This window comes from Mesocricetus auratus, unplaced genomic scaffold (genome assembly GCF_017639785.1).
Source record: "Mesocricetus auratus isolate SY011 unplaced genomic scaffold, BCM_Maur_2.0 Super-Scaffold_100009, whole genome shotgun sequence".
Lineage (NCBI taxonomy): Eukaryota > Metazoa > Chordata > Mammalia > Rodentia > Cricetidae > Mesocricetus > Mesocricetus auratus.
Window position 1 is genome coordinate 78,233,784 of NW_024429193.1, and position 20,338 is coordinate 78,254,121.

At 35.9% G+C, this 20,338-nt stretch overlaps 1 protein-coding gene across 2 annotated transcripts in view; it reads right to left on the reverse strand.

The window, feature by feature from the left end:
- Positions 1 to 20,338, reverse strand: part of Fstl5 (follistatin like 5) — a 579,517-nt gene that overhangs the window by 199,308 nt on the left and 359,871 nt on the right. For both annotated transcript variants that reach the window (XM_040752632.1, XM_040752631.1), the window contains exon 7: positions 15,461 to 15,627. In XM_040752632.1, coding sequence (XP_040608566.1) covers positions 15,461 to 15,627 — 167 coding nt within the window. The remainder of the gene's footprint in view (positions 1 to 15,460; positions 15,628 to 20,338) is intronic.

Here is a 20,338-nt window from a genome sequence, read left to right on the forward strand (position 1 = left end):
CTCCTCAAATTGTTACAGACACCCACAGCTTAAGACTGAACTGAATTCCTGGAACCCAGTTGCAGAGAGGGAGGAATAATGAGCAAAAGGATCATGACCAAGTGGGTGAACCCACAGAAACAGCTGACCTGAACAAGGTGGAACTCATGGACCCCAGACTGATGGCTAAGAGACCAGCATGGGACTGATCCAGAACCCCTGAACGTGGGTATTAATGAGGAGGCCTCAGCAATCTTCGGGGTCTCTGGTACTACACCAGTATTTATCCCTGGCATCTGAATGTACTTTGAGAGCCCATTCCACATGGAGGGAAGCTCTCTCAGACTGGACACATGGGGGAGGGCCTAGGTCCTGCCCCAGATGATATGACAGTCATTGGAGATCCCCAATGAAGGGCCTCACCCTCCCTGGAGAGTCAAGTGGGGATTAGATGGGGGAAGGCTTGGTGGGGATGGGGGAGGAGGGGAGAGAGAGGGAGCTGGGATTGACATGTGAAGCAAACTTGTTTCTAATTTAAATAAATAAAAAATCGAAAAAAGAAAATGCATCTATGTAATCCACCATACAAACAAAATGAAAAAGAAATACCACATGATCATCTAACTAGATGCTGAAAAAGCCTTTAACAAAATACAACACCCCTTCATGAATAAGGTCTTGAAGAGATCAGGGCATAACAGGAACATACCAAAACATAATAAAAGCAATATTTATCAAACCAACTGCTAACATCAAACTAAATGGAGAGAAACTAAAGATGATTCCACTAAAATCAGAAATAAGACAAGGTTGCCCACCCTCTCCATATCTCTTCAATATTGTACTTGAAGTTCTAGCTAGAGCAATAAGACAACAAAAGGTGATCAGGGGGTTACAAATTGGAAAGGAAGAAGTAAATCTTTCACTATTTGCAGATGATATGATAAGTAACCTGAAAAACTCTACCAGGGAACACCTGCAGCTAATAAACACCTTAAGCAAAATGGCAGAATACAAAATTATATCAAAAAATTAGTAGCCCTACTATATACAGAAGATAAACAGGCTGAGAATGAAATCAAACATCACCCTTTACATAAAGAACATAAAATATCTTGGAGTAACCATAACCAAACACTTGAAAGACCTGTATAATAAGAACTTTGCTTCGTTAAACAAAGAAAATAAAGAAGATACAAGAATATGGAAAGATCTCTCATGCTCTTGGATAGGTAGGATCAACATAGTAAAAATGACAATCTTTCCAAAAGCAATCTATAGATTCAATGTAATACCCATCAAATTCCCAGCAAAATTCTTCACAGACCTTGAAAGAACAATCCACAACTTTATATGGAAAAACAACACCCAGGAAAGCCAAAACAATCCTGTATAATAAAGGAATTTCTGGAGGCATCACCACCCCTGACTTCAAGCTCTATTATAGAGTCATAGTACTGAAAACAACTTAGCATTGGCACAAAAGTAGATAGGAAGACCAAATAAATCAAATTGAAAACCCTGATATTGACCCATATACCTACAAACACCTGAATTTTGACAATGGAGCTAAAGTTATACAAGAGAGAAAAGAAAGCATCTTCATCAAATGGTGCTGGCATAACTGGATGTGGACATGTAGAAGATTGTAGATAGATCTATATCTATTACCATGCACAAAATTTAAGTCCAAATGGATCAAAGATCTCAACATAAATCCAGCTACCTCTTAGAAGAGAAAATGGGATGTACTCTTGAATGAATTAGTACAGGAGACCACTTCCTTAACATTACACCAGTAGCACAGCCATTGAGATGGACAATTAATAAATGGGACCTCCTTTATATGATAAGCTCTGTAAACCAAAGAACATTGTCAGCAAGACAAAATGGCAGCCGTCAGAATGGGTAAAGTTCTTCACCAACCCCACATCTGACAGAGGGCTGATCTCCAAAATATAAAATTAACTCAGGAAGCTACCCACTGAGGTGGTTGAGGGATGACCTCAACTACTAATCTAGGCAGTAGTGGAGAGGCTGCCTTTGATGCCCTTCCTCTATATTGAGATTGATACTACCTTAGTTGCCATCCCCAGAGCCTTTATCCATGAGCTAATCCAAGCAGAAACAGGCACCCACAGCTAAACACTGAGCCATATTCCTGGAATCCAGTTGCAGAAAGGGAGGGGGGCGTGAGCAAAGGAGTCAAGATGGTGCTGGAAAAACTCGCAGAAACAGTTGTCCTGACACTGAACTAGTGAGAACACTGAGACCCTGGTTGTAAAGCTGGGGAACCAGCATCGGCATGAACCAAGCCCTCTGAATGTGTGTGCCAGCCCAGTTTATGGGACCTCTAACAGTGGAGTCAGTGTTTGTCTCTAGAGTACAAATCGACTTTGGGAGCCCATTCCCTATTGAGGGATACTATTGCAGTCCAGGTACGGGTAGGTGGGCCTGGCCACTCCCCCAAATGGTGTGAAGGACAATGATGGTCTCCCATCGAGGACCTCACTATCCATAGGGAGTGGGTGGGTGGGCAGTGAGTTGGAGGGTTGGGGGGAAGCATGGGAGGATGGGAGGGCGAGGGAACGGGAGGATTGATATGTCAATAAGAGTGCTTCTAAAATAAAAAAAAGAATCACAAAACTATGAGATTCTATGAAATATGTGACAATGAGAAAAAAATCTTTATTGAAAGAAATGTGATTTTTCTCCCAATGTATACCAATATAGCATACATTTGGTAAAGTTTTTGAAGAATAAAATTTATAGACAAAAATCCCTGAGCAATGTTTAGACCTGACTATAGCAAGTAAAAACCTTGACCTAGAATCTCTCATGGAGGGAAACTCTCATTATCACAGAAGACATGAAGCACTGCCAGTTATTACTGCCCCATTGGAAGTGTGAAGCAGAACTCAGGATGCCTTCTTCCTGCATTCCTAATTAGGACCTCCTGGGGTCTATTCTGCTGAAGCCTCACAATGGGGAAAAAGAGGGCCTAGGAGACCTATTTACCATTAATCTGTTAGCATTTCTCTTCTCCCAGCCTTTGCTTACCACCCTCACATTTGTGTGGAATCTCCGGGCGATGATCTGAGTCACTATCTATGTGTCAGTTCATTGGATGCTTAATGGTTGCAGTTTTTTTTTAAATAAACAATGGAGGTCTTTGAATGCTCTGAAATTTAGGCTCTTGATTATAGTGCACATTAACTCGTGGATGTTGTATTCATATCAGCTTGAATTCATCATTCAGCTACTATTTCACACTTTTATACATAAACCTGTCCATGCATATATATTCACCTAGTTGTGGTATTCTAACTAGTATTCTACAGTTACAATTTAGAAATTCTATTCTTGGAATTTATGTCAATAAAAATATGTTTCTAAATTATTGACTCTGAAATACAAGGAATAATTTCTTAACAATTATTTTTCATTTTGAATAAAATGAAATCTGATATATTCTTGTCAAATAGTCAATGTGCTTATCTAGATTTTTCTAATTAATGTAATAGTTGATATTCAATACTTTGATTAATAAAATATTCAACCACAGTTAAATTTTGCTAACATGTTTCTTTTGACCACGTAATTTCTTGTAAGAATGTACCACAATGGTAATTAAAGTTACATAAATGATGTAATGATAGATTCTGTAAACAAAACCAGCCCTATATAAAGAGCTAGAAGGTAAACTCCAACATAAGAAGCTTTACAACACCCATGAAAACATGGTAAATAAATAAAATCATATCAGCAATTAAAAACAAGGGAAGACCGTGCACACATGCACACATACACACATACACACACACACACACCACCACCACCACCACCACCAGGACCATCACCAACACCATCATCAGGAACAACAATAAAAACAACAAAATGACAGGAATCAGGAATCAATAATCTTTGGTCACTGATAACTCTCAATATTAATGGACTAAATTCCATTAATTGAAAAAGACTAAGCGAATGGATGTGAAAACAGTTTCCATCCTTCTGCTGAAACCAACAAACACATACCAATATCAAGGGTAGAAAATGCCTCAGGGTTAAGTATTAGAGATTAATATTCCCATCAAACTAACCTAAGAAACAAGTTTACATATACATTTTTAATATTTATCAACATATACTTCAAACTAAAGCTGATCAAAAGGATTAGGAAGAATACTATTCATCAAAGGAAAATAATCCTTCAGGATGACGTGTCAGTTTTTAAGATATATATCCAAATCACAAGGGCTCATAAGTTTATTAAAGAAACAAATGAAAACAACAAAAAACCATACACTGATAAAGGTATATTTCAATATTCCAGTCTCATCATTGAGCAAGTCATCCAAATAAAAACTAAACAGAGAGATACTGGGACTAACCAACATTATAATTCAACTGTACCTAGCAGATACTTAGAGATCATCTACTCACCCATACAAAAACAATATATATTTTTCTCTGCAACACATGGAACTTTCTCCAAAATTGAGCATATACTTGGACACAAAGCAAGGCTCAACAGAGACAAGAACATTGAAATAATTCTTTGCATCCTATCAGACCACCCTGGATTTAAGATGGATAGCCACAAAATCAGGAATAAAACAAGGTTTTTCTATTCTCTTCTTACCTATTCAATATAGTTCTTGAATTCTTTATTAGAGCAATCAGACAACTGAAGGGGATTACATACATGTAAACTAGGAGGTTAAACTATCGTCATACGCAGATAATATACTAGCATACATAAGTGGCCCTAAAACTTCCACCAGAGAACTCCTGCAGCTATTAAACACTTTCAGCAAAGTAGCTGGATACAAAATTAATGCACAAGTGGTCCTCCTATATATAAATGACACATAAAACAAGAAAGCAATTGGAGAGACAAAAACAATCACAATAGTTGCAAATTATATAAAATATCTTGGGGTAACTCTAGCCAAGCAAATGAAAGACTTGTATGATAAAAATGTAAAGTCTTAGAAAAAAATTGGAGAAGATATCAAAAGATGAAAAGGTTGACTATGCCCATGGATCTGTAGGATTAACATAGTAAAAATTGCCAGTCTACCTAAAGTAATCTACAGATTCAATGCAATCCCCATTAAAATTCCAACAGAATTCTTCACAGACCTGAAAGCACAATTTTTAACTTCATATAGAAACACACACACACACACACACACACACACACACACCAAACCAAGAAAAAAAAAACCAAAAACCACCAAAATAGCTAATACAATCCTGAACAATAAAAGAGTTGCTGGGACTCTTACCATTCCCAATTTCAAGTTATACTACCTAGCTATAGCAATAAAAACGCATACTATTGTCATAAATTGATATATTGATCAACAGAATCAAATTGAAGGACCAGACATAAATACCCACACTTATCAATACTTAATTTTTTAAAAATAAAGATTGCCAGAAATACTGTAAATAACAGCATCTTCAAAAACGGTTCTTGCCAAACTGGATGTCTACACGTAGAACGCAGGTAGATCCATATCTGTCACCCTACACAAAACTCAAGTCCAAATAGATCAAAGCTATCAACATAATACCAGAAACACTGAAATGGACAGAATAGAATACAGGGGATAGCCTGAAACTTCTTGGCCCTAGCAAAGACTTCCTGAACAGTACACTGATTTGCCTGCTCTAAGATCAAAAATTAATAAATGAGACTTCATGAAATCAAAAGCTCCTGTGAAGCAAAGAGTATTATTATTCAGATAAATCAGGAGCTTGCAGAATAGGGAAACAATTTTAGCAACTTCAATTGTGATAAAGTACTAATATCAAAATTTATAAGTAACTCATGAAACTAGATACCAAAACAACCCCATATAAGCAAATCAAAAATTGGGATGCAGACCTAAATAGATAATTATTAATAGAGGACTCTTAAATGACTGATAAATACTTAAAGAAGTGTTCAACATTCTTAGCCATCAGGGAGATGAAATTAAAAACTGGTTTGAGATTCCACCTTACACCTGTCAGAATGGCTAAGATCAATAACACAAGTGGCAGCTTGTGGACAAAGGGGAGCATTCCTACACTGCTGGAGGGAGTGCAGATTTCTCCAGCACCTGTGGAAATCAATATGGCAATCTTCAGGAAGATCTTGAGGCAGTGCTCCGTCAAGCTCTAGCTGTACTATTCTTAGGCATAGATCCAAAGGATACATCATCTTAGCCCAAGGACACTTGCTCAACCATGTCCCATAGCCAGAAACTATTGGGAGAATCTTAGATGACTCTCAGGATAAAAATGGATATAGAATTATGATACATTTGCACAATAAACACTACTCAGCTGTTAATGACATGAAATTTTCAGCCTATAAAAAAATTACCATGAGTGATATAAACAAGACCAGGAAAGATAAATATAGTATGTGTTCTATTAAATGTGTCTAGTTAGCCATTAAATAAATGATAACCATTCTACAATCTATAGACACAGGGAGATTAGACATGGAGGAAGGGACTAGGGAGGGCACATAGCTCTCCCTGGAATTAGGGTAAAGTATAAATTTTTGAGGGTAGATTAGGCTCAGATAGAGATGGGAATGGGAGGATCAGGTGAGGAGGGCGAGCAGAAGTACAGCTGAAAGATAATTCAAGTAGAGGCATCTGAGACGAGGGGGACATTTGAGGGATGGTGTGTAAACAAAGTGCTGTGGAAACTTCCTGTAATATGTGAAGGCAAGCCCAATGAGTTTGCCTAATAATAGGGGATATGGAGTCCCAAGTGTCCATCTCTTGTCACCAAATGAGGCTTCCGGTTGCTACATTGGCTTTCCTTCAAATGAATTGTTACCCAAGAGGGTTCAATGGAAATCCCAAAACAACCATAACGGAACATGTTGCCAAGGACAACATACACACAACCCATTGAACATGGAGAAGTCGAGGTAGTGCCCATTGGGAATCTTCACTCTTATGTTATGGAACCCCTGCAAAAGAGTGGGCAGAAAAAGCAAATGCCAGCGGGGTTGGAGGACAATAGGAGAACATGATCTTCTGAATTGCCTAAGCAAAGCTCTATGAACTCACAGACACAAGCAAGGAACACAGAGGCGGCATGGGTATGCACCAAGTCCTCTGCATACGCTTTGTAGCTTTCAGCTGTGTGATCCAGCCGATTTCTTTTACCTGCTCTTGGTGTTCTTTCCCTTTTGATGGGTGGCCTTATCCAGCCTCACTGTGATGGTTTTGCCTTCTCTTTGTATTTTGTGGTTTGTCATATTTGATTATTAACTCTTTGAATCCTGCTTTTTTTTCCTAATGAGAGAAGAAATAGAGTGGATCTAGGGGGTCCTGAGGCTTGGAGGAACCGGGGGAACAGAGTGAGGTAAAACTGTAATGAGGATACATTTTATGAGAAAGGAATCTATTTTCAATAAAAGAAGAAATTTAAATACTAGAAAGAATTTAAAATAACACGATGAACAATCTATTCAATGAAAATTTAAGTATCCTTACTATTTCAGGTTAGATTTGTGAGGGAGAGTGGTTTTGTTTTGCTTTTTGTTTGTCTTTTTGCTGTTTTGTTTTAATTTAGAAGGCACAGTTTCATATATCCTATAGTGGCCTTGAGATAGCTATGGAACTAAGAATGACTTAGAACTTCTAATCCTTTTGTCTCTATCTCAGTAATCAGATTGCAGGAATGTCATATTTAGTAAATACCTGATGATTTATAGAGGCAAAAAGTCACAATTTTTATTAAATCACTAGTTTTGATGGTTTCCTGTATTATATCTCATAATGAAATACTCTGTGTTGATTTTTAAGATAGTAAGGGGAAATCTTGTTAAATTGTATTTAATTTATTTAAATAATTTTTATATTAGTGATATTTATTTGGACTCTGTTACAAATGACCACCCTAAAAGATAAAAATGTCTTTATATATGTGTGTGCATAAGGAACACTATATAAATAGTTTTATGCATTATGTAAAAGTAAATCTGAATACTATATAGTCTCTATCCTTTTATATAATGAACAACTATGTGGCAATTACCATGAACACATTTCAAAAATGGAAATAACTTGACAGTGATCGTGTCTAATCGGAAACATATTTGTTCCAGTATCTGCCACTGAATGACAGGTGGAGACAGCTCCGGCATTACCTTCTTTTATTTGACTTTCACCCTGCCTCAGATTGCCTCAGGTGTGATGTACACAATGTTGTATTACTAAAATATTATGCTACACAAAATAGGGATATCCTAAGACATTTTATTAAGGGAGAAATCACTTACATGAGAAGCCAAGAAAATCGAGAATCAAAGATCCGCATGCTACTCTCTGGGATGCAATCAGAATGCAACTGGAACCCAAAAGAAAGAGTGTCTCCTCCCCCTAGCTCTTTTATCCCCCTGAAAGTTCTACATACTTGTGACCACGCCAAAATGCCCGTGACCAGCACTATGGGTATGTAGACCTCTCCCTGCAATGCTGAGACCAGGCAGTTTTTTTGTTTTTTTATCTTACAGGAAAATCTATTCATTTTATCCACACAGTTGTTGCTACCAATCAGATTTCCGTGTCTAATCTTTACCATCTAGTTATTTTTGTTCCTTGATTATTAAATGTTTTGGTAGGGAAAGCATGCTGATTTGATGAATATTTTTTTTACAAATTATAAGCAAAATAATAATAATTAATTCTATTTATAAATAGAAATAGTAAAAAGAAATCTTTATTAACATTATTAACAATAATAATAAATAGTAAACTGAAGAAAAACTGGGGTCAAATATAAGTAGACATTTTCTAAAAGAAAACACACAAATGCATCAGATGTACACAACGATATTCACCAGCCTTAATAGTTAGGAAGCTGCAAAGTAGAACTGTAGAGTGCAGCCTTTCCGCCAGCCTGGTTCCAGAGCCACATCAGTCCCATATAAACACAGAGGCGACTATATTAATTATGAAGCTGTTGGCTGTTTTCTTGGTTTCTTACTGGCTATCTCTGACTTAAGTATTTACCCATAATTGTTAATCTAAGTAATTCTCTTACCAGAGAAAGGGTCAGAACCTGTTACTTCTATGGCAGCTACATGATGTCTGACTGTGTTTCTCTTTCTCAGAATCCTCCTTGACTGCTAGTCCCACCTATCTTGCTTCCCTATTGGCCAGCAGTGCTTTATCGACATATACACAGGACTTCCCCATCATAGAAACATAAAGAAGGGCCAGTGAAATAGACCCTGCATAAAGTCACTTACAGCCCAAAGCAAGAAACCTTACCTCAATCCTTGCTAACCTTGCAAAAGGGGGAAGGAGATAACTGTCTCCGCAAAGTTGTCCTTTATCCTCCACATGAGCCCCATTGTGCATGCACCTACTGACACATTCTGTACATATAATAACAGCTATAATAGATACAATAATAAAATTGAAATCATGAGTATTACTTTCTGCATTAGGATTACTACTACCCAAAATATATATAAATAAAAATAGCAAGATTAATCAAAGGTATAGATAAATGAGAACCTATGTGTAGGAGTGAACCCCACAAAGTTATCTGCCCATGAGGGCGGGGACAAGTAAATTAGCACAGGTAGAGATAAAAGGAAGCAAAAGGAAAAAGGACCTCCTCTTTTGAAATCCGGCACGCTTCTGACTCCCAGCTTGTGTGGTTCTGTCTCTCTGGTAAATATATTGTTTTTCCTATAGCATTGACTATCATCCATATCTGTGATCAGGAGTGGGATGATGAATTTCCACATAGAATGACAAAAGCTTTAAAGGAATTTTAGAAACAGAAGCTTTAAAGGAATTTTAGAAACAGAAGAAAACGGAGAAAAGCACAGAAATTTGGTAGCAGCATTTTCTCCGGTGGGCTCTGTTTTGCTAGCAACAATCAGAGACTCATGCGATTCGCTTAAGAGAGTCTTCCTGACTAAGCATAAGCAAAAAATAAAAGTAAAAAAATAAAAAAATAGCAAGGTTCTTTTAAGAGGCTCTGCTAACAATTGAAAGGTGTGTACATACAGCTGGAAGTGGCAGTGACCACATCTCCAAGCTGGCAGCTTTTGCTGGATCTCAACAAAGACTGAGACTATGGCTGGAATCACGCTTATGCCCGCCATCTTGGAAAAACTGCAGTTTCAATAGCCGCGGTTAACAGATAAAACACGTGGCCAGAAAAACAGAAAGATTTACAGTAAAGTCAGACTTGGATGAAGAAAACCTCTAAAGGTTTACAGTGTGTTTAAAAATATATGTAAGATTGAGAGAGAAAAAGAAACGGCATAGGGGTAAATAAATAGAGAAGCTGGCTGTGGTGGCACACGCCGGTAGGATTGCTCCAAAGGGAGAGGCAGGCTGATTTCCAAAGAGAAACCCTGTCTCAGAGAAAAATAAATTAAAAGAAATAGAGTAATAATAAATAAGTAAGGAACGTAAAGATGGAAAATACACAATGCTATTGTGTTTTTTCAGTTTTTTGATTGCTCAGAAAGGAACAACTGCTAAAGTACACTTGATTATAAATGCTGCTGAACTAATTCAACTTATATCTTTTGAAAGTGCCTTGACTTCAAAATTTAAGTACAAGAATATGTTACTTGGAAAAGGAGTTTTTGTTTATGTTTCTACAGAAAATGAAAAGCTGAGGATTCCTTCCAGGCTTCTGTGGTTTGATGAACCAAGACCCACGGAAGCAGTGGACCAGTGTTCCAACAATTGAAACAGCTAAGATGATGCAGTCTTACAGACCTCGAAAATAAGGACTTATACAGGTTTCTGAGTTTTGTCATGATTCCCATGATATAAACAGCGCCCCCTTCCAGCGAGAAGCAGTTTGGAATGAGCGACGTCCTAATTCCCATCTTGTTTATAAATCTTTGTTTTCATTTAAATGGGTTGTTTATAATTGGCTAATGATCACAGCCAATCTCTTTTTAATGGTAAAAAGGGAATTATGGTATGGGTATGGTTTTTCATTTATTGATACAAATTCAAGGTCAATTTTGTGATGCTATATTTGTCCTCTTGATTAAGTATTATACTTATACTGTTCTTTTAAAACATAATACATAATTAAATACAGACTATAGATAGTTACTTATAATAGTCAGAACTTATAGTTAGGTAAGTTATGTTTTCTAGATGGATAGAGATGTATTTGAGACAGATAGATAGTCTTCAAACCTTTCAAAGACCTTCAGAAAATGGCATTTAAAATGGTTTAGGGTTTTTCTTGACAATGAAAAATGTCTACTCCTGGCAGGACCAATTATGTCTGAGAGGAAGATGGGCATCAAAGAGACTCATTATGGAGTTTGCTTTCAACATGGCAAGATTAGCAATTTGGGCAAAAAGCTGTTCTTGCCTAGACTGCTTGACTGTTGCTGTATAAACTGGATATGCAGGACCCACAGGAAAGTGACTGCTGAACTCAAACAATCCTTCAGGGTTCCTGCTTCTTGGAAGAGTCTACAAGACTTTCTACAAGATATAGAAAAATGACTGACAGACTGCTGATGCAGATGTACAGTTTGAAATTTCTTGCTTTGCTGAGAAGTCTTCCAGACACACTGTGGCCTATGGGCTGAAGATGGATGCCCCAACATTACAGAAAATCTTCAGGTGACTGTCCAGTCAGCAAGATGTCTCTGTCAATCCTAGTGTTTATATATTATCCTTCCGTGGTATTTGATAGAGTTGAAGGCAGATAGTTATAATTATAGTTTTCCTTAGTTATTATAAAAGATAAGCTACATATAGAACTTTGGACTCACAAGGATGGGATAGATAATATTTTCTTTAAATCTTGCTGAATGTTGATAGACCAAATATTGTAACTGTGTTCTTACTTGATAACTGTTATGTTTTACATAATTTGACTATGTCAAAGTTAAGACCTTTCTTTTTGTTTAGACAGAAAAGAGGAGGTGATGGGGGAAGTTCTGTGTATATGTCAATAAAGCACTGTTGGCCAATAGGGAAGCAAGATAGGTGGGACTAGGAGTCCAGAAGGACTCTGGGAAGGAGAAACACAAGATGTAACGCCATGGGGTAGGAAGCCCGGAAACCTCTCCGGTAAGAGAAATACTTAGATTAGCAATTATGGAATAAATACTTAAATCAGATCTAGCCAGTAAGAAACAAGCAAGGCCAACAGCTTCATAATTAATATAGCGTCCTGTGTGTTTATTTGGGACTGCTGCGGCTCTGGAGCCAGGCTGGCGGAAAGGCTTCTCCTTACACCTATGGATTCTTGCTTGCAGAGCTCTAACACATATAAGCTTTTTATGATCTCACAGGTATACAAAAAATATTAAATAAACTATTTATGTAGACAATCAATATCATTTGGAGAGTATATAAAATATTTGTAAACACTATCTCAAAAATACATTTATAAACTCATGTCCCTTTCAATACAGCCAAAGTAAAGAAATTGTTCAGTAGACCAAAAAGAGAGGACACACCATTTTTTATTCTTTAATAGCAACATTGATAAACCTGAAGGTCATTATGCTTAGGAAAATAAGGCAGTCAGAAATAATAAAATCCACATGATCCTGCTTTATGAGGAAGCTACAAAAGTCAAGATAATAGAAATATATTATAGAATAATGGTCTCTGTGGACTGCGGGAGGAAAATGAGTTATTACTAGGGGTCTGTTATGGAAGATAGATAACTTCTAGGCATGTACTGTAAAATAGTGTACCTATTGTTAACATGACTTTATTGTGCACTTAAAACTTTAGGAAGATTGATCTAGCATTGCATCTTTTCACAATGGTGAAAAAGAAAAAAAGGAAGTACAATGGAAATTTGCAGCCTTCCATACTTCTTTCCCCACTAGCTCATATGACTTTAAGAATGGCATCCAACAAATAATAAGGTAGGGCAGGGAAAAATCTCAGATATTTAGGAGCTGGAATTTGAATAATTTCAGGTGATTTCTCCTTAAGAAAGGCAATACACAATGATGAAAATAAATTTGGAATGGTCCTTCTGGAAGTGGGTAGTGTCTCCGCAGCTGAGACACTCAGTCCAGTATACTTTAGTATTCTCATTATCAGGCACCTCTTTTCAGGCAGAAAAGATATCATTTGTTGGTCAGTTGCTATCTAAATACTAACACGCTACATATTTTTCAGTCTAATTGGCTCCTGAATGTGAGCATGACAGAATGTTTTGCACATAAAGGAATTAGAAGACAATGTTTCAGACCACAAAGAGATCTGCCACAACCTGGAAAGAGTTGCAATGGGATCAGAGGAATCAATAGCTCAGGCAAATGAGAGTCAATAAAATATTAGCTACTAAAGTCAGGAAAGAAAATAACTGAATCCCAATTGTAGCCTATGCTGACATTTGACAATCAGTGGAGGGCCACAAAACAGATATTGAATTGCCTGGAGGCACATATTTCATCTGATTTAAATTCTGAAAAACTACCCAGGGAGAATTAGATTGTCAAATCTGCATGTGAGCCCAGTATGCCAGTGGCACATTAGTAGATCTGTATATGACTTTTCTCAAGCTAAACACAAAGTGATTTTATACTTTCTTTTGAAACAGTATAAATACTAGTTAAGGTAGTTTTATTTGATAGATGAATTACATTCAGAACCAGTGTTGGGGGAGGGGATGATCCAAGGAAAGAACCAACACCCACAATGGGGAGGGGAAAAATAAATGTTGAAGAAAGTCCTGTTCAACAAACCAAACATATCAACAAGTGAGTTCTTGCTCAATTTAATAGAGAAAATAAATTGTGTTTAGTGTTGCTAAGGTTTAAGCCAGGTGGCTAATCATATTTAGCTAGTGCAGAAAATAAACAAATAGGTAGTATAAATTAGAATGTTATGGGTCCATTAGGTGGCCGTGTTTACAGAGCTAAATATTTCTTATTTCCAGCAATTTCTTATCTTCCACCTTGCTTAGTCATCAAAGAATGGCATTATTTGAAAGATTAGGAGGCGTGGCCTTGATGGAAGAAATCTGTCAGTGGGGGTGGGCTTTGAGATATTAAAAGCCCAAGCCAAGCCCAGTTTTTGGTTCTTCCTGTTCCTGCAGATCTGCATGTAGAACTCTCCACTGCTTCTGCAGTATCATGTCTGCTTGCATGCCACCATGTTCCCTGCCATGATGATAAAGTACTAAACTTCTGAAACTGTAAGCCAGCCCCAATTAAATGGTTTCTTTTACAAGATCTCTTCATAGCAGAAAAACAATGATAATATTTCTTGTTGCCAATGGATTGAAAAGTTAAACTTCATTTTAGTTTCATCTGACTTTTTGCAACGTCAACCCTGATGACACTGAGAAGAGATTAATTACCTAGAGTTCTTGACATATGGCTTCCAGACATGCTTAATCAATACAGGTAGAGTTCATTAGATTTTGGTTTATTGCTACTTTTAGTTTTATTATTATTTGTTTATTTTACTTGCCATGATCTATCTATTCCTTGAGAAAATACTCAGGTATTGTTCAATATTAAGACTGCTCACCCATGCCAGGTGTGGTAGCACATGCCTTTAATCCCAGTACTAGGGAGGCAGAGGCAGGCAGATCTCTGTGAGTTCGAGACCAGCCAGGTCTACAAGAGCTAGTCCCAAGACAGCCTCCATGCAGACACATGTTCTTTGCATGTAGTGTTCCTCAAGTATCTGGTCTTTATTAACAAGTTTATAACACAATATAATTCAAAGAAGTTTCTTCTAAGAATTAATATATGAACAAGTTAGAAGTTGCAAAGGGTACAAAAAGATATCTACTAGATATATATTTGAATTCCATCCCTCATCCTTAGTACCACACCATGCTGAATACACACACACATACACACACACACATATATATGCATATATATACATATGAATAGATGTATTCTATATTAATGTAATATGTATTATAGAAACACATAACTCGTATATTTTCAGGTAACAAAATATTATTGCTCCTCTGAAACTAATAGCTATAAAGGCACACATGCACACACACACACACACACACACACACACACACACACACACACCATATACTCATGCACAACTTCTTATGGGTGGCAATTTTAACTTTTTGTTCTTGGACTCTTAACATTCACAGCTTCATGCATGTAAATTTGAGCTTACATGAATATGTTCCTGGAATACTTATTAGATGTGAATTTACTAGGGAGACAATTTGCATTTTAAAACTAAAGAGATATTTATAAAAATGTTGTGCTAATGTATTTTCTAACTAATAGACAGCTACATAATCTTACTAAACCAATACAAATGATTCGCATAATTACAACTGTTCTTTGGGCACCTAGTAATTGGTAGGATGGATGTACAATCTTCAAGTAATTCTCTTCTCCTCTATATCTAGTATTCATTTAGCTCCCCAGACACAATAGAGCCCAAGGTAACTAGGCAAACTGCACATACTGTACAACATCTTTGTTTCACATACTCACATTGATGTCTTCCAAATCTAAATTATTTAGAACAATATTGTTCCTCTTCCATACGATAGGGGGTCTCAGGGCTCCCACAATGGCACAACTGAGGACAGCACTTTGTCCCACGGTGGCTGCAGTGATGCTTACTCTCTGATCTTCTGGCAGACTCAGCTGGATTACCTCTGCAATGATAAAACGTCAATATATTGGTGAGCAGGTCATTTTCCACCATCAGTTATTATAAAGTTTTTGAATATGAGTGATTTTCGCTTTGAATTTGAATAACAGAGGAAAAAAGCTCCCAATGAAATGAAGAAAAGAGTAAATTGTTTCCAATTAAAGGTCAGAGTGACATTTCAATTTAATTGATTGACAAGCATCCTCATGAGGCGATGAACTATTAAACATGAAATGAGTGTCAGAAGGAGGGTTACAGTAAGCCTGACAGATTGCACCTGAAAGAGAAATAAATTATTTAACCAGCAATTCGACATGTACTGTGTCATCCTCATTGAAATAAAAATGATGATGTTTATTGTCTGATGAATTTATATTGTAGGTGATGTGAGATCATTTTTGGCCTGCTTCAGAGAACAGTTGCAGAAGTATATGAGCAAAATGCTTCATTAAGCTGGTAAAATATAAATTGACTCTAAGAAAATGGGTTTATTTGGAAGGCTGTAAGAGGAAGGAAAGAGAAAAAGGTACCCCAGTTTTACCGACCACATAGCAATGAAGTGGCATTATGTCTGCTGTCCCTGTCTGGGTGCTGATACAGCACAGTCATTTTCAGTTCTTTGAATTTTACACTTAAACCTTTTTTCTATTTAGCACTTACATGTTTTTGAATGATTATGTAGAGTCATGAGTACATTGTTGCCCATGTGAGTGTGGCTTTTCTCTTTTCAGTTAATCCTTACAAGCTAAGGGTTCATATCCAGCCCCTGCTTGGTCACCATTTAGATGACTGAAACAATGTCTCCCTTTCAGGATACATGTGAATCTGCCCTGTGGTTCCTGTCTATTGTTTAGACTCTCATTTGCATACACTGTGTTTGAATGTTAGATTTTCACCTGCTAAAAATCACAATTGGCTGTTTGAGTTTACAAACTTTTTAATGGGACTCAGTGACTCCTCAATTGTGTCTTCTAATTTGAACTGGTGTAGTAATTCCAATTTCTCCCTAGACGCCTCTCATTCAAGATCCAGTTTTTCTTATACATCTTTTTTTAAACCTTCTGTCTTGAAGAGAAAGGTAACAGATTTTATGCGGTATAAGCATTCAACAAATGGATACTTGTAATTTGTTATCATCATCAGTCTAAATAGCAAGGTTTGCATTAGATGGCTGGGGCTGACATGCGAAATTCAACCCAATATCCTCTTTTGTAAATTGCAGAAAAACTAAAAAATACACAACAATTAATTGTTGAGACATTTATAGAGAAAAGTTTAATGCTTGTTTTTATTTTCTCATGCTTCCTGAATAATAGGAATATAGAGAATATTTCCATCTTCATTACTTTAACATATACCTTGTCGTATGTTTATATATGTATATACCCATATATATGTATACACACTTATATATATACATATACATATATATATATATGCATATATATATGCTGGTACCCATATGGTAAAATTCACATATACATATAAATAGGTACAACTAATTGTTATTATGTTGATTAGGAACAGAGTTTGAATTTTTCAGAGAGTTCTGTTTATAGTTTAAAACAAAAACGAAACGCAGAGAACATCATAAAGGTAATACATATAGATATCATAAAAGCTACTGATATTATGTATCAGTATATGCTTTCCTGAAATATAGCATCTAAATTGTCTTAAATAATAAAAATAAGAGAATAAGAGAATAGAATCTCTAATCTTAATAGCATAATACTATTGGTGGTTATTTTGATACTCAATATAATTTCCACAAGATTACTATGAAACCATTAACTCTATCACCTGGAATAGGTATGCTCTTTATACTTATATATTGCATTTTAATTAGATAACACAATCATTTTATAGTAAATGGTGACAATGAGGTAGCATTCCCAAATGTATTTTAAAGGGAACTTATAATTTGTAACAAGAATTACTGTCCAGACAATATTAATACATACAGAAAAGTTTTTTTCTGTAGCTGTATTTTAAAGTATCTCATATACCTTTTAATTACTAACAATAGTTATTTTGAAAAACAATATATAGAATTTTATATATCCCGTGCTACATTGCAGAAAATTTTATCTATAAAAGCAATAATTTTTTATTGAAAATAAAGCAACACAGATTACCAGGATCTTCCCTAGACAAACTGAACACAGGGATTCTTCCATCTTGGAGGCCACTATGCCCATCTTTAGGATTTTTAGTATGATTTACTTTCCAATATTAGAAGTTAAGCATCCTTATTCTTAACATGCAGTAAGAATACTTTAGTGATGAATCATGTGCTTATACAAACATGTAAAAGGTATAAGTATCATATCTTATGGATGAAGCTACCATTCAATTCAAACTCTTTAAAATTTATCAGGATAAGGGGTGTGTCTTCAGTGTGCATGGGTGTACAAATGTGTGTGTGTGTGCATGTGTACATGTGTGCACATGTGTACATATAATTTAGTGTTTGGAATTGTAATTTTATACAAAAGATTCAAAGAGAAACTATCTTTTCCCTGTATTTCCTTGAATATATATAGATCACAGCAGTTTTTTGTTTTACAGCAATCTATCTTTATTTTTTTGTCATTTCATCAAAACAAAATCATGTAAATTACTTGCTCACTGTGGGTTACTATGTACTCTTTCTTTTCTTTATTCTTAGAATTATAAGAATGAATTTTCAGGCCAAGGAGATACTTGTAATTCAATCAATGAAACTTGACTTGCAACTTCAACACATAGAAGTCAACCTAAACATGGTGACCTGTGCTTGAAACTCCAGAGCAAAGGATGGAGACTGTAGGGTTCTTGCTGTAGGCTGATAAACCAGCTCCATGGTCCAGTGAGATGAAAATAACATGGATTTGTCATGAGGTGTTTGTCCTCTGTGCATATTATGTGCACACATGCATGTACACACACACACACACACACACACACACACACACCACTTTCTCATCTTTCCTCTCTTATTAAAAATGAGTACTTTTCTTAAACAATACATCCTGATCGCAGTTTCCCTTCCCTCTATTCCTCCCAGTTTCTTCCCACCTCTCCACCTTCCTCCCATCTGGATATACTCCTTTTCTGTCTCTCATTATTTGAAAAGTAAACAAACAAACAAACAAACAAACAATAAAATCAAACATCAGATTGATATTGGAGAAGACACTGCAACAAAAGGAAAAGAACACCAAGAGAACTCAAAAGAATTAGAGACCCACTTGTTCACACATTCACAAGTTACATGAAAACACTCAATTGAAAGCTATGATATATACATAGGACATGGTGCAGACCAATGTAGGCCCTGTGTTTGATGTTTCAGTCTCTGGTAAATATAATTTCAAAATAAAATAGAGAACCAAACTTGCTGCAGAAATAAATGTTCAAAAGACAACACTGGTCTAATGCTATTGATATCTAGAATATCTGTGAACTATTCATTATAATGGTGACTACATGATCCATAAAAGAAAGAATGTATGTAAGAACATGTGAGTATAGAAAGAAAATTAAAGAAGAACTTAGGAATCATTGTGTATCTAAAAATAGAATAATTATAATAAGTTTGACTTACTTATTTTTAAATCATGGTAACCGGGCATCGTTACCAAGACTATTACATTAACTATGTGTCTATTTACCAGTTGCTAAGTATAGATTCTGCTGCATATCTAATTTACTGACACAGTAGCCTCATAATGTTAATGCAATGGATATGTGCTCAATTCCTATTATAAGGAAGCATAAAAGAAATTAAATAAATGACATACCTAATAAAATATAGTTCTTCCTCCTTTGCTCTAGCAAAAGATATCTAACTAAAACAAATACTAATAATATAAGTGTGAAAAATATAAAAAATGATAATTAAATATACTATATTGAATAAATAGATTATTCTCATAATAAGAGCTATGATAACTCAATGTCCTTATTTTAAATATTTGTGAAATTTAAATGATATCTTTGTCAAAGAATGAAGTAATAACAAAGTAAATTCTAGTCTGGTTTAGAGAGGCCAAGATATATACTAATTAACTACAGTGGAGTGTATAAAATTGTAGAATAAATTTATCTAAAAATGTATATATGTATATATATATATGTATATATAAATGCTGCCATAAAAAACAAAAATTAATGAAGCAAAAGAGTAAATAGAAACACACTTTTTCTCTGGCTAAAACAGACTAGCTCATGTAACTTGATGAATCCACATCAATGGGACAAATAAACGATGGCAAACAAGAAAGCATGTTTGCGAAGGAGTTTGTGCCCACAGAGTCTAGGAAAGTGTATGTGATCTCCCAGGGCTGAAGTTATAGACCATTAACATTCACTTGATGCTTAGAAATGAATTTGAAACATCTATAAGAACAAAAAGGTGATCTCAACCTTCCAGCCACTGTGCCTGTACAAAGAGAGTTTAGTCTTAAAGACCTTCCTACCCCATGCTCCCCGGGGGAGTATTGTCACTCAAGAGCAAGAGTGCATCTGGAGCCATATTTTACTTAGTTGATGTCTACATAGCAAAATGGAGAATTAGTAAAGACGAGGAAAGGTGACAAGAAAGAAAGTTTACAATGTAAAATGTATAAACATTTGAGTACAGATGAAGATAACGAAAATGAGCTTGTCTCAAATCCTAAAACTGAAACAACAAAAATATAGAGAAAATGAAGTAAAGACAATATTTAAAG